Below are 16,028 nucleotides of genomic sequence, written 5' to 3'. Positions count from 1 at the left end.
GGCTCCAACATGAAAGCTCCGTCTGAGAGACGAGCCTTTATACACACAGAGAGCCTGTGTGTGTGTGTGTGTGTGTGTGTGTGTGTGTGTGTGTGTGTGTGTGTGTGTGTGTGTGTGTGTGTGTGTGTGTGTGTGTGTGTGTGTGGTGCAACAGCTGTTCTGTGTAATTAACTGAACTAACTTTGCAGGTTTTTGTGTAACATGTTTCTTTGTTGTGTAAACTTCCACAGTTCAATGTGAGACAGCAGTTTTCTGTCTTTGGGTTGTAAATAATAATAATATCATGTAAATGTAAAGTTAGTCACTGAGGTTGACTTGTGATTGTTGCTGGTCATGTTTGTGATTATGTGTTTTTATCAGTTATTGTGATGATGATATTATTAAAGTTAAAGTAGTCTTGACCGCTGCTTTTATTTATTCTATTTATTTTACTCAGGTGCAATACACATTACAATATTAAGCTATTATAGCTGCATCTCTTCTTTTTATTCTATATCATCATTTATTGTATGTCATCTTTTTTAGTGGCACCTGTAATCTCATTATATGTCAAATATAATAACAATAAATCTTTTTATTCTATTAGAGCAGCAGAGAGCAGACTGCTGGACTCATTTATTCAGTTAAACTGTTCACTGCAGCTGTTGGTAGAGATCACGTGTTCTGTACACCGATGTAATGATGTGTGTTTCTACCATACACTGTATATAATAAATGGACGTAACATCCGTGACGTCACCCATTGGTTTGTGGACTGCTGCTCGGAGGCCAATAGTATCGGATCTGGGCAGCGCCATCTTGAACATTTCCGGTGCATGCTGGGAAAAATAAAAACAGGGATTCTACTTATATGGGCATCAGGAGGAGCATGAGGCGCCCTCCTGAACCTGTGAACCAATCAACCTGTCAATCACGACATAGCCACGCCCTAATGCATACCCTGCTTTATCGTCACATATAAAATCAGGGAGGCCAAAATGTCCCAAATGAACATCATACTGCATTGAAGAAGGCTTTAAACTAGCGATTGAGACCATAAACACATTTTGAAAACGTTTACTGAGGTTAGAAATCAAGTGAGAAGTTGGTGAATTCTCCATTGACTTGTATAGAGACGGAAGTCCTTTTGACACCAAAACGGTCGCCCCCTGGTGGCCTTTTGATAGAATGCAGTTTTAAGTTACTTCCTGGTTGGCCTCATTTCAGAGGACCGGAGCTCCCCGCCTGGTTACAATACATGTATGAAACATGAAGAAACCAAAAATCTCAGTCAGATCCCATTCAAACATAACTCGAGCCATATCCAGAACAAAGTGAAAGTTATCCATTATTACTGACACTAAAAGACAAAGGTGTAGAGTGAGTTCACACCAAGCTTGGCCAATGAGAAATACTGATCCAAGCATAATCTGCATTGTTTCACTATAGAAAATGTCAGAGGCACGCTGCCCTTCAAGTGTCCACTCTCCTAATATCTCTGTAAATGAATTTGACTGATTGTGTTTTGAACAGCTCACTTCTAAGGCTCCCAACCAGCACCTGTAAGGGTCACTGATTAACATACATTAACATATGTTTTATGTCTTGTGTCAGCATACACACTGGTGGCTGATTGGTGTGAGTTCCCATGTGATGATATAACAGGAACCTATTTAATCAGCTTCAACATACATCAAGAATCCCCAGAATAGGGACATTTCAACATATTCACTCACCAGATCCACAGACTGCTGCCCTGCTCCAATGGACAGCTGCTGTTCTTTGGAGGATTAGTCTTTAATATAAAGTAGATAATAAAATGCAATATTTAAATGGAAAGAAATCAGCAGCTGAATTTTCGGCCATTTGATGAAGATTAGAAAACTGTGTTGTTGTGGATTGTACTTGAAGTGTATTTGCTCACCTATTGATGGATTTAACACTGATGAAGGTTCATGCAGTGTGTTCATACTGCTGTTTCTACAGTAACATACTGAAGGAACAAGTTGAGGTTTAAGCAGCTTCTTGTTTTTTTGTTGTTGTTCAAATAAGATTCAAACAAAGAAGAAGAATAAAATGTGTGTTTGTGTGAATGTGTTCCAGTAAAGCTGCTGTTGGACATGAACCCTAAAGAGTTTAGGTTTAGAAGAGACGAGGATCAGGATAAAACACAATCAGATAAATCCAGTGGCTGCTTGTTCTCAGGTTGGTAAAGTGTGCAGCAGCTGCTTTTATGTCTTCTCCACTTTAAATGTGTGTTACATTAACATGAAGGCAGCTGTTGGGACACATGGTGGCATTTTGAAATGTGGTGACACTCGTATAAAGTTCCTCATTCATCAAACCTCACCTGAAACGCTGCTGACCGCTTTCATTTGTGAAAGACGTTTCGGTTCGGTTGACACAGGTTCATGTTGGTTTTCTGTAGAAGCCCAACTGATGATGCTGAAGGTGAAAGCTGCTTCAAACAGGTGAAGTGAATAAAGAGAACAAACTGTGTGATGACAGAGCGGCTGCAGGCGGCCGACAGACGGTCCAAACGTTTGACTGTCTCCAAAGGTTCCATATGTGACCAAGCTGAACTGCTGATTCTGGATCAGGCCGAAGAGTTCAGTCTCATTTATGGAGAGAAACCCTCTTTATCCCTGAGAGAAGCTTTGCTAGAAGAAGGTTTTGATGTAAAGCATAAAGTAGGAGCTGGTCCAGGGCCTGTTCCAGCTCCTAGTTTATGCTGCTATAGGCTTAGACTGCCGGGGGACTCCCATGATGCACTGAGCTCCTCTTTCCTCCTCCCTATCTCTCTATCCATCTATATCCATTAACATTCATGTATTATTAATGCATCAATAAGCTAAACTTCTTCCCCGGAGTTGTCTGTGCTTTCTCGTCTCACAGGTAATCTGGACCTTCAATGTGCTTCTCTCTCCTCTCCTTCCTCTCTCTCCTCTTCCTCTCTCTCTCTCTCTCTCTCTCTCTCTCTCTCTCTCTCTCTCTCTCTCTCTCTCTGTCTCTCTCTCTCTCTCTCTGTCTCTCTCTCTCTCTCTCTCTCTCTCTCTCTGTCTCTCTCTCTCCTCTCTCTCCTTCTTCTCTCTCTCTCTCTCTCTCTCCTCTCTCTCCTTCTTCTCTCTCCTCTCCTTCCTCTCTCTCCTCTCCTCTTCCTCTCTCTCTCTCTCTCCTCTCCTTCCTCTCTCTCTCTCTCTCTCTCCTCTCTCTCCTTCTTCTCTCTCCTCTCTACTCCAACCATTCGAGGCAGATGTTCTCCCACTTTGAGTCTGGTTCTGAGGTTTCTTCCTGTTTAAAGGGAGTTTTTTCTCTCCACTGTCACCAAGTGCTGCTCATGTGGGAATCTTGGGTCTCTTTAAATTAAACCTGAAGAGTTCGGTTTAGACCAGGCGGGGAGTTCCGGTCCTCTGCAATGAGGCCAACGAGGAAGTAACTTAAAACTGCATTCTATCAAAAGGCCACCAGGGGGCGACCGTTTTGGTGTCAAAAGGACTTCCGTCTCTATACAAGTCAATGGAGAATTCACCAACTTCTCACTTGATTTCTAACCTCAGTAAACGTTTTCAAAATGTGTTTATGGTCTCAATCGCTAGTTTAAAGCCTTCTTCAATGCAGTATGATGTTCATTTGGGACATTTTGGCCTCCCTGATTTTATATGTGACGATAAAGCAGGGTATGCATTAGGGCGTGGCTACGTGGTGATTGACAGGTTGATTGGTTCACAGGTTCAGGAGGGCGCCTCATGCTCCTCCTGATGCCCATATAAGTAGAATCCCTGTTTTTATTTTTCCCAGCATGCACCGGAAATGTTCAAGATGGCGCTGCTCAGATCCGATACTATTGGCCTCCGAGCAGCAGTCCACAAACCAATGGGTGACGTCACGGATGTTACGTCCATTAAATATACAGTCTATGGTTTAGAACCTGCTCTATGTGGAAAGTGCCTTAAGATGACTTTGTTGTGATTTGGCGCTATACAAATAAAGATTGATTGATGTTCATTCTGAGGGAAAGTCCATCCACATGTTGATTATAATATTCATTCATTATTATTATTAATAGATTCCAGTGAAATGTTAACTGTGACTTCAACTGAACCAAACCTGTGGCCTTAATGACACTGAGACATGTTGTGCTGTTTCATCTTTTTATTATATTTGTGTTTTAGCATCAAAGACCAAAACACCCCCAAAAAAGAATAAAAGGGATGTAGATAAAAGACAAACAACAGTCTTCTCTGTGTGCTGTCCATCATCTTCAGGTTACTTTTTACTTTCCTGTGATCCGCCTCCTGTTTGATGAGTGCAGATGGAAACTGTTTCTGTTTGATAAAACTTTATTCCAGGAGCAACTTCCAAAAACTCAGATGTATAAAGAGAACTGTTACTGTGTCTGTTCATTTCTGTGAAAGTTGCTCAATGGTGCATGAAACCAAAACCTTTGACTTCTTCCACAGCTGTGGGCCAATAAAGCAAACACACTAGCGCCCTCTGCTGGCTCACACGGCTACTTCCAGTTTATCCAGCTAACAAAAAACAGTCAGTCAACAAATGAATCATTTTTGTTTAACCTCATTTGATTAGTCAGCATATTCACCTGTAATGTATTTATTTTTTCTTATTATTATTTAATCTTATTGTCAATATTTCTTCTTTTCATTATTTTAAGTCTTATTTATTTTATTTATGTTCTCAGGTATTTATTTTCCTCTGTGTGATGTGCTGTGTGGCTGTTTGGGAGCATTGTATGTTGTTATGTTTGTTTTAATAAAAAGCTATATTCTTCAAAGCAAAGAGTAACAAAAATATATAGATTAAAATCTAATAAATCTAATTAAATCTAACAAGAACAACAATTAGCTCCAACAATTTTATTTTCCTTATTTCAAAAGTCAATATTTATTCATTCATTCATTTATAACCCAGTAACGCTGTTATTTAGGAGTCTAACTTGTTTATGTAGTATTGTTAGTTTGAGCTAAATCACTTTGATCGCAGAGACGTTGGGAACACGGAGGAGAGAAGAGATAAAAGTCTGTTTTCATTGATGTAAAACATTTAATTTCCCTCATATGGAGACATTTCAAGTTAATCTTCTTTATTGCTGAACGTTGGATTTTATTCATTTTTATTTATTATTCAAGCAGGGATCACAAAGTGCAGAAAAAGGCATCATAAAAAGACAATCACACATATAAAAGAGCAGCATAAAGAACATTTGCATGTAAAACCATCTGCCAGGTGTAAACAGCAGAGTAAAAGATAAATCAGCTAACAGGCCGACAGTATGTTGATGACATGAAGAGTGTGTTCAGAGTTCTGAACAGTGTGAAACTTCAGATGGAGGATTAAACAAATCGTTGCAATAATCCAGCTGTGAAAATAGAAACTTTTTTTTTTGTGAAAGAATAACATCATTCAGAAAATATCTTACATAAAAATTAAAAAAGAAGCTCTTCACATGATTCATAGAAGAGAGAGAGGAAGGGAAGCAGTCAGTACAACAAACAAACACTTCATGTATTTGGTGTAAGTCTCATCAGTCACTGCAGAGTTAACAACAGAGACCTGGGATGAAGGACTTCTTACTCACTCAGACTTTGGGGTGAACGGACTGGTGAGCAAGTAAGTGAATATAAGTGTGTGTGTCTATAGCCCCGTTTCCACTAAGGAAGTTCCTGGTAAAATGTAGGAGGCGGGAACTTTACAGGAACGTCCTCTCATTTGGTTCTTCGTAGGTAGGCCGTTGTGTCTCTAAGCAGAGTAGAACCTGATAGGACCCACCGAACTCGACCGTTACCGAGGCAACGCACCGAAGGTAACGACAAAGATCAATCAATCTTTATTTGTATAGTCACAACAAAGTCATCCCAAGGCACTTTATACATAGAGCAGGTCTAAACCGAACTCTTCAACGAGGAGGTGAACATGGAGGAGCTGAGCTGGTTGCCGTGTTTCTGGTTTGTGTGTTCGTGCTTTGAGTTTAACCAATCAGCACCAAGTAAACCTCAAGCCCAACCCAGGAGTTTATCAGGGCCGAACGGAGTACCGACCCCGAGGCAGCGACTCGGTTAGACCCCGTAAAAGTTCCTGGAGTTTCGAGGAGGTTCCTGCTATGGAGACACAACGGCCTGTAAAGTTACCCTGAAGTTCCTGCAGTGGAAACGAGGCTGTTGTGTGTTTTTGTATGAAAGAGAGAAAACCATCCATCAGAATTTTCACTTTGCAAAATTTTCGGTACCTACGTTCAAATTGTGCAATTCCAAACTTAATTTCCAGTATATATAGATAGAGAATTCACGAACCATCCATCATTATGTTCCGATCTGAATTTTAGCATCTGAATCAACAGTTTTTGACTCATTTAAAATTTTCGATCTCATTTGATATAATTGAGCAACTCAAATATAGCTTTGGGTTGTGAATTTTCTATCTGTAATCATATGTGTACACCTCAAATGTAGCTCTGATCAACAGTGTAAGGACTCCTTTGTTAAATTACAGGTTACCATAGCAACAAGCTAACTATGGCTTAAAGGAAAACCTTTCAGTCCAGAGGTAATAATAAGTGTCCTGATTTCCCTGAATGCAGCAAACACTGTTAAAAACAAGCTTTTACCCAGATGAACTGAACCTCTGTAGCTAATGGAAACACCTTAAATGTCATCAATACCACCTCATCCTTATCAAGATAACAAACCCCAAAAGCAGAGTCATCAAGATACGATAATCAAACCACTGAAACCAGTCCATCCAACCGTCCTTCTGGTACTTGTGATGTGAGGAATCCCTGAAAACACAGAAACACAGTCAGCACTCTGAGTTCAGGTTTCTTTCCAACAAACACAAATAGCTAAACATGGCAGACTGTTCCACAGAAGAGGGAGAAACAGGCCTGACTTCAATGTACCTCAATGCTAACATGATCTGAGGTCTGTATTACGAAGCAGTAAAAGCATCTTAACTAACATTACTTCAGTATCATCTCCTATCATGAGCAACAGATTACAAGTTACTAATACAGCTAATGTAACATCACGTCACTGTCATCCGTGTTGCAAGTTACTAAGAAAACAGATTTAGTAGCTTCAGTAACGATTCTCGTAACAGGCAAGTTACTAGTTCAGCTAATCTAGCCTCACTTCCATATGGTCTGTCATTTGGTGCTTTTCAACTACACAGTTTTAGCACGACTCGACTCGGTTTATTGTGCTGCTCCATCAGGGATAGTACCTGGTACCTGATGCTCCATCAGGGATAGTACCTGGTACCTGCTGCTACTCCATCAGGGATAGTACCTGGTACCTGCTCCTCCATCAAGGATAGTACCTGGTACCTGCTGCTCCTCCATCAGGGATAGTACCTGGTACCTGCTCCTCCATCAAGGATAGTACCTGGTACCTGCTGCTCCTCCATCAGGGATAGTACCTGGTACCTGCTCCTCCATCAAGGATAGTACCTGGTACCTGCTCCTCCATCAGGGATAGTACCTGGTACCTGCTCCTCCATCGGGGATAGTACCTGGTACCTGCTGCTCCATCAGGGATAGTACCTGGTACCTGGTACTTTTTTAGTATCTGCTCTGCCGAGGTTCCAAGCGAGCCGAGCCGATACTAAATGTGACATCAACAGACTGCCGGCCTCTGATTGGTCAGAGAGTCACTGGAAGAGTCATGAGCCGTCCCACACAAGAATAAAACCCGGCATTTTTAAATACCAACAACAGCGTTACAGCGATCCGTTTCTCTTCTCTTTCTTTGTGTGAGACAGAAAGCCTCATACAGCAGCAAGTACACCATCGCCTCCATGTCCTCCATTGTTTATGTGTTTGTGTCGCGTAGAAAACAAAGTCACAGCAGTTTAACGCAGCGTTGCTATGACGACCGTGCTCACGTTGAGGAGGAACCGAGTCGAGTAGTGCTAGAACTGTATAGTGGAAAAGCGCCAATCTAGAAGACGAATCTGATGCCAGAACCCCCCCCCCCCCTCCGAGCTGTGAAAATAAACCCTAAGTTACAGTAAACCGCTGTTTTCCTTTCAGCTGACTACAAGACGATTCAGACAGCCTGTTTCTATAAGTGGAATAAGACTCCTGCTGTCCACATAGACAGCAACAGACTCTGTCTCCTTAAAATACAGACATGAACAATAAAAGAAAACAACCAAAAAGTTAAAGAATAGAATAAAATGTTATTGCTCATTTCTGTTTATCATTTTTACATTTTCCCGATGAAGTCGTCTCCAAAGTCGATCATTCGTCTCAGAGCGCTGAGGATCAGAGAGTCCACATCATCCACGATGTCGATTTCTTCACTGTAGTTCTTCACAGGAAAGATGTAGTTCATGGGGATACCGACTACTGCGCTGAAATCCTTCATCTACACATTAAAGAAACAACATTAATGAATGTGAAGTTGCAGTTTTTCTGTGCTGGAAGTATTTTGAATGCTTCAGGTTACATTTCTGTACTAATGTGAGGATCTGCTCCTCAGTCCTTCTTCTCCAGTCCACCAGAGACCTTCAACCTTCTCTTTCTGTTATGTGAAGACTGGACTGTGTTGGAGAAGGTTGATTTTAGTCATCTTTAAAAGACCATAAGGCATTTTATTATTTAAGTTGCCTTTATTAGTCAGTCAGTCTTTGCTTTCATTGTGGTCTGTACTCAAACAGCTTATACACTCAGTTAATAAGAGGGATTTTTGGTTTTCTGTTTATTAGAGAGGTTGTAGTGTTGCTTGTGTATTTAAGTTATATTCATGTGTATTCTGTGGTGCTTCTATGCATGTCTGTTTATGATGAAAAGGATTATGTTTCAGGGTTTTTGGTGCTCCTCTCCAGCCTGTTTTCCTCTCTGCTCTTCTACACACCTGCTCTGCATCGAGCCTCGTTACCTCTGTGGTCTCCCCACATGCGCCTCATCTCCTCGTTGGTTCAGTTAGTTTAAGTCCACATTTCAATTCAGTCTTTGTCGAGTCATCTGCTCAGTTTCTTTGTCACTTTTTCTTTTGATGTGAAATAAATAGTTCTGCTTTTGATCCTGTCTCCTACATTTATTTCACCTCTCCTTGTGTCAACATGCTCACCTTTTTCTTCAGGTGCTTGCTCTTATAAACGTTCCTCAGATCCTTTTCAGTTTCCTCACAGGCCTCGTCGATGTGTGTGATCATCGCCATCTGAGGAATCCCTGCAGAAACAGAAACACACTCAGCTCAGCAGTTACCTCGATAAGAGAAAATCCAGCTTCGTAGTACAGGCCTCAGGAGTTCAGATCAAGTTAACCTGAATAAAACCAGATCAGTGGCCACAAACACACTTTCAGTAAACTGTTCTCACCCAGGTCCCTGGCTGCCTCTCTGATGAGCCTCATCTTCTCTAAAACTTTAACCTCTACTGCGTTAGCAGAGAGGATGCAAACCAGAACGTGGACTTGATCGTCTGGAGAGGGGGACGGTTTGTATCCTGGATCGCCCGCTGACAGTGGAGACACTGGGTTGAACTGGAAAACAATGTAGAACCAAAATGAATGACACATTAATATCAAGGATTAAACATTAATGTTATTAAACTTTATTAAAACACCAATTAGTAAGTAAATAGATATTTCCTCCTAAACAAGGAGGTGGTGCCCCTGATAACGAGAGCTTTGGGAGCAGAGAAATAGGCAGACTTTTACACAACTTTGAAGCCTAATTTCATATATTTGGCGATTTTTTTTAATCATTCAAATTTGGCAGGATTGTTAACAACACACTTTTCTGTGGTATGTCAAACTCAGAACACATATTTATTCTTTCTTTACACAGACTTTAATGATGCAGCGATAGTATTCAGACGTGCAGTAAAAGTTTAATCTCAAAAAGGTTCAAGGAGGAACTGGACTGGAATCAGAACTTCTTCCACACTTATGGATGTGCATATTATTACAATTATTTTATTCTATAATATATTCATATTGTATATTTTATTATATAATAAGGAAGTCTCTTGAGACACATGATCTCTTTTACAAAGGAGACCTGGCTGAAACGGTCTCAGTAAGATACATAAAATCACAACTAGACGATCTGATCCTCTGCTCTGCAGCATAGGTTACCATGGTGATTTATTAATGTTAAAACAGCATAGGTTACCAGGGTGATTTATTATTGTTAAAACAGCACATGTTACCATGGTGATTTATCAATATTAAAACAGCATAGGTTACCAGGGTGATTTATCAATGTTAAAAGTGAACCAGCTCCATGGAAACCTGAGTTAAGCCCAAAGACAGCTGCTAAAACACTGATCTTCGTGGTCCAGGCTCCTGATCACAGTAGATGGTTTTCATTGAATAATGTAATAGTTGTACCTTGTAACCCTCCTTCACATGTCCCATCATGGCCAGTTTGATGTCTTCAGCTCGGACGCCTCGTCCCGTCCCCTCCTCCAGACCCATGATGTCATTGAAGACTAACTGGTAGAAGCTGTCTGAGGTTCCTCTTCTGATATTATGAGTTTCATACTGAAACACAAACAGAGAAACACGCATCTATCTATCTCTTTGTGAGTGAGGGAACTTTTTCCTTTTACACTGTTTAAATCAGATTCTGGATCAGTTTGGGATGAATTCAGTGAGTAAAGTGATGAGATTTGTTCACAAACATTGGTACACTTCTGATAGGTGCTAAGGCTCATGGGTAGTGTAGTATTTGGAGCCGTCAATCAAACAAACAGACTGAACCTGCAGGAGTGTTTATCAAACTGTGAAACTGCCGCCATAAACCAGTCTTATCAACTCTGTGTCCTATGATCAGTCCGACCTGGACCATGCGCCTGGTGCATTGACCATTTTTACACCATTAAATAGCAACAGTGGATTTGCCTTAAAGGCAGTTGTGCCGTGCGCTTCACGCCGCTACAGATCGTTAAAATAGGACTCTAGGTTTTCTTACTTTTGTGGTGAAACTCTGGTCAGAGGTGGTAGAACTGGCAGCAGCAGGCTGAGTTATTCTGCCTCGGACCGAGGAGCTGACAGAGTTGATGAAGCTGGACTTTCCGGATCCGACCGGCCCGAACAGCAGAACTCTGACGTGTTTGATTTTGTCGTTTATTGGTGTGTAATTCTGCACATACTGCAGGTCACTGTCTTTGTCTCTGTCAACAAAATTTGATTTCAGATAAAAAATATAAACCTGTTTAACGTTTAACAGATCTTTTATTTGATCATCAACAGTGAATCTAGAGGAAAAACACTTTTTGGAGACAATATAGAAAATAATAATAATGATCAACTATTGTATAATAATAATTATAACTACAATTTCCTGAATAAAACTGGTGTTTTCTGTTTGCAGGATCAGCTGCTGACAGATTTACAACACTAATGAATGTTGAGTTTTGCTTCGTTTTCTGATTAAAATGTTAAAACTACGTTCATCTTTTGTGTTAAACACCAGAAACATAAACTCACCCCCAAGATACCTGTCTCCATGGTTCACTCAGAGCTGAGGAGAAAACAAACATGTTCATTAACATCATGTTTCATTCTGTGTGAATAAAGATCAGACTTCAGAAACAGAGTTTAATGTCTTACTGGGAGAAGACGGCTGCTCAGATCCTACAAACACAAACATTTAGGAAACATGAGAACATGTAATACAAGACTCTTCATGTGTGGCATGAAACAAGATGCTAATCTAACATGGAAGAAATACAAATACTGCAAAGTGCAACGAATGCAGCTTTTAGTATGAAAGAGAAAATTGTCTTTTATTTTACTGATTTTATTTCATTCAAACTTTAACAGAAGTCAGTTTCAGTCTCAATTTAAGTAGAATGTGTTTAAAAACTTTATGTTTTATTGATGTAAATCTGTTTCTTTTAAAACAGATTTACATCAATAAAACATAAAGTTTTACATTGAAGGAGAATAATATTCAAATCAGCATCATTGTAAACATGTTTCTATTCTGCTGTTAAACGTGTTTCTTACCGTGAACATTAGGAAACAGAAGAAGAGCTGTAGAGAGAAACATGAAGAACGTCATGATCAATGTTTATTTTTATCTTATAAATATCATTTTTTTGCAATTTTATTAAAAGCTGTTCAGAGGTAAAACAACAATTATATTTTTAACAATAGTTTGAGTTTAATTTTTGACATTTATTGGATATTGAATCAGATTTTTCTTTGTCATCATAAACTTGATCAAACTGATTTCAAACTTCAGGATCTATTAGTTTTAATACACATGAAACCAAACACTAACATGACATCTTAGTTTATTACTCAATGTATTTTGAATTTAATTGAGTTTATCTCAAAGATGTTAGACAGCACATTAGTTAGAACAGGTCTGAACAGTGAACCATGTTTGGTAGCGTCGCTTCTAACCCACAATGACCGTTTACACTTTTGAACTCATTTACTTTGAAGTGATGAAACCTATCAGCTCCACATGCAGACACGAGGAAGGGGGGGGGGGGGGCAAACATACTTCCTGATCACTGATGTAGAGGTTTGACTAAAATGTTCACTGTTTCTGTAGTGACATAAACATTTTTTACATAAAATTTCCTGAATTACAAATTATAAAAGGTGTAAAAAGCATTTCAACCATTTAGATTTGAATTGTGGAGCTAGGCTTCACAAACTGTGTTTCAAGATTTCTGTGTCTGGATCATAAACACATTTTGAAAACGTTTACTGAGGTTAGAAATCAAGTGAGAAGTTGGTGAATTCTCCATTGACTTGTATAGAGACGGAAGTCCTTTTGACACCAAAACGGTCGCCCCCTGGCGGCCTTTTGATAGAATGCAGCTTTAAGTTACTTTCTGGTTGGCATCATTTCAGAGGACCGGAGCTCCCCACCTGGTCTGGATTTAATGGGCGGGTCTGAAAATCATATTAACATAAACCCGCCCCTGCTGCTGTAGGTATAAATACATTCAGTGCACACTACTACTACAGTCTACAGTTAGCCAGTTAGCCGCCGAGCTAGCAGCTGAGTTAGCAGCAGAAAGCTCTCAGACCTAGCGTCCATGTTTCTGGTAGAGGTGGTGACTTTGATTGACAGGTGACACTTGGTAGGGGGCGGGGCTTCAGCGGACTCGGTGGCCACGCCCACAGCGTTTGGGAGAAGAGAAAGACACTGATTTTTACACAACTTTGAAGCCTAATTTCATATATTTGGCGATTTTTTTAATCATTCAAAATTTGGCAGGGTGGTTAACAACACACTTTTCTGTGGTATGTCAAACTCAGAACACATATTTATTCTTACTTTACAGGGACTTTAATTGTAAAATAAATGTATTTTTATTGACTTTACTTGGAACAATGGAAACATCGGCAGAAATGATTTCAGTATCACTCTCTGGAATGTGAGGGTTAGAGTTGGAGACATACAGAGAAATGATGATTATATATTAAACTTCCTGCTATCTCACTTATTATTTTGGGTTTCAATAGATATTAGCAGGATCTTTGTTAACATTTAAGATTTATAAACTTAAATGCTTTTTAAATTTGTTTTTTTGCATCAATTCAGTAGAATAGCTCATATATGTATAATTATATTAATCTATATAAATAAAATACTATAAATTACTTTAATTATTACAAATTAAAACATATTGCTAATAAAATCAAGTTTCACATGAACACACTTATACAGTGAATCCAGTCTGAACCAGTTCACCTGCTGCTGAAGTTATATTAATAACCCCCCCCCCCCCACACACACACACACACACACACACACACACACTGACTGTGAGGTTAATGATCCACACAGTAACATTATATAGTTTCCTGTTTCACAATAAAATCCAGCCCGTGTTCCAGCAGCTGAACTCTTTTACTTTGAAGTCCTGACAGGAAACGTGTTACAGTTAACGGATCTGTGCTTAAAACGAGTTTCACAAGAAAAGTAAAAAAGAGCAGAAACTTTAACTCTGTGTGATTTCTCTAAAACTTCAAAGCAAAGATTCAAAAACTAGAGGATTTAATTTCATCCTGAGAGTTTATTATTTAAACTCTTCTGTTCTGCACGAGGCTTTATCAGCTTTATCAGCTTTAGTTAAGTTACTGAACAACAGAAACATTCCTACCCAGAACCAGGCGGTGAGAGATCATTGTGCTGCTGAGCTGCTTCCAGACTGACTGACTGTTCTTCACTTTGTTCATCAAACACGTGATTTACATGAAACCTATCAGCGTTCACCCAACTGTTAGTTTCACTTTCACTTTCACCCCTCCCCCCCTTTCTGACCACACAGTACTCACTTAACGTACACACACAAGCGCGCACACGCACACACACACACACAGCGTGGTGTTCCTGTAAGTCACGCGGTCTGAAGCTTCGTGTTTGCAGCAGCAGAAGAAGAAGAAGACCAGCAGAGAGACTGAAAGCTGCAGGTAAAGATTTCTCTCCTCAGTTTATTTATTTCATGTGCTGTATGATGTTAGCATGTTAGCATGTTAGCTCTCCATGCTCTCTGTGAGCTGTGCTTAATGAAGGTTTTATGTTAATGAGGTCACATGACCAGCAGTTTTACAGCTTCTTTAACTTTTAGGACTTTAGTTTGGAGATGGAAACTAAAGCTTGTTCTAATCTGCTCTGCTCTTTATAAACCGACATGTCTCAGTCTGTTATTGATTGGTAATAACTTGTGTATCTTGTGAATGTCATCTGCACATGGTTTGGTAGCAGAAACAATCAATCTGTGACAGTTTGGAGCTAAAGCTTGTTGTGTGAAACACTGGCTCACAGTGACTGAGTGATAAAGTTAACCTGATCCCAAACTGGATCAAACTTTAACCCAGTGATGTTCAGTGTGTATAAATCTGTACACAGGAGACAAAGTGTGTGTCACATATCATCTGATTCATTATTCTCATATTTTCAGAGATTGCATAAATATTAACTGGAAGTGGATTCCTGCAGGTGTGATTCTATGGAAGCTAATCTTTGCTGTAATAATCTGAATTATATCAGCAACTGAAAACAAACATTTAAATTGAATCACATCAAGTTTAAATACGACTGAATTTACTGCAATTAAATATTTGACTGTCTGGATTCATTTGATCTGATTTTCATTACAATCACCATCAAAAAGTTAATTTCCAGTATATATTTATTTCTTTATTTTAATGTTATCAAATTCAGATAGAAAAATCTAAAGCTCAATATTCAATAATAATATTTAAGACAAAAAACTAATTCAGATGATTCAGAAGTTCAAAACTCTGTTTGCTCAAATACACTCAGTATTTTCAAAATGTATTATTCAGTGTTGATTCTGGTTTCTAATTTGCTTTTCAGTTGCTGATAAAATTCAAATTATTTGGCAAAGACTTTATATGATATAATGCAGTGAGCTGAACTTTAGAGGCGTCATGCTCAGTGTGACCTGCAGGTGGAGCTGCAGCTCTGCGAGTCTGTGCACGAGGCCTAAAGGCTGATTCAGGCTTCTGCGTCACAACGACGGCGTAGCTACGGCGGCGTTTACCTTTCGAAGTTCTGCGTCGAGGGAATGCGTCGTGTTTTGTCGCGGTGCAATTCACCGCCAGAGCGGTAAGGGGATGGACTCCTTTCCTGAGTGGTTATCGGTGTCTCTAGTTGATTCTTCGTTTAGCTTCCGGCTTCTCCGGTCACAGTAAACAACAACGGCAACCGAAAGAGAGAGGATCTTGCTGCAGTTGTTGAATGTTGAAGAAAATATGTTTTTATTGCACTTGTTCAATAAGACTTCTACTTGGTCCGTTTTCGCTGTGTTTACCTCCCTGATCCAATGGCGGGGTATAGGCAGGCGACCGGAAGTTCACGATACCGGAAATACGTCACTACCAAGCAAACCAATCACAGACCTTGCGGTCTGCGTCGCCTTGACGCGTAGTTAGGATTTTTTGGAGGTGCACGTCAGGCGACGGCGTAGGGGTCCGACGCAGAAGCCTAAATCAGCCTTAAAGATGCCTGAACTACAGACTGTTTGCTCTTTGGCTGAGCTGCCCCCCCCCCCCCCCCCCCCAAGAGGAATAAACATTAACACGAGCAGCC

The 16,028-nt window shown here is 39.9% G+C and overlaps 1 protein-coding gene across 1 annotated transcript; it reads right to left on the bottom strand.

The window, feature by feature from the left end:
* Positions 1-5,026: 5,026 nt before the first annotated feature.
* On the bottom strand, positions 5,027-14,150 carry LOC133993038 (interferon-induced protein 44-like). The gene is made up of 10 exons (XM_062431877.1): positions 14,074-14,150; positions 11,954-11,980; positions 11,555-11,578; positions 11,432-11,465; positions 10,914-11,115; positions 10,331-10,483; positions 9,316-9,478; positions 9,066-9,166; positions 8,203-8,360; positions 5,027-6,772 (listed from the first exon to the last, which is right to left on the bottom strand). The coding sequence occupies exons 1-10, from the start codon at positions 14,147-14,149 to the stop codon at positions 6,649-6,651; spliced, it is 1,062 nt and encodes a 353-aa protein (XP_062287861.1). The 5' UTR covers position 14,150; the 3' UTR covers positions 5,027-6,648.
* Positions 14,151-16,028: the final 1,878 nt, after the last annotated feature.

This window comes from Scomber scombrus, chromosome 13, assembly GCF_963691925.1.
Source record: "Scomber scombrus chromosome 13, fScoSco1.1, whole genome shotgun sequence".
NCBI lineage: Eukaryota > Metazoa > Chordata > Actinopteri > Scombriformes > Scombridae > Scomber > Scomber scombrus.
This window is presented reverse-complemented; position numbering and strand designations above follow the sequence as displayed.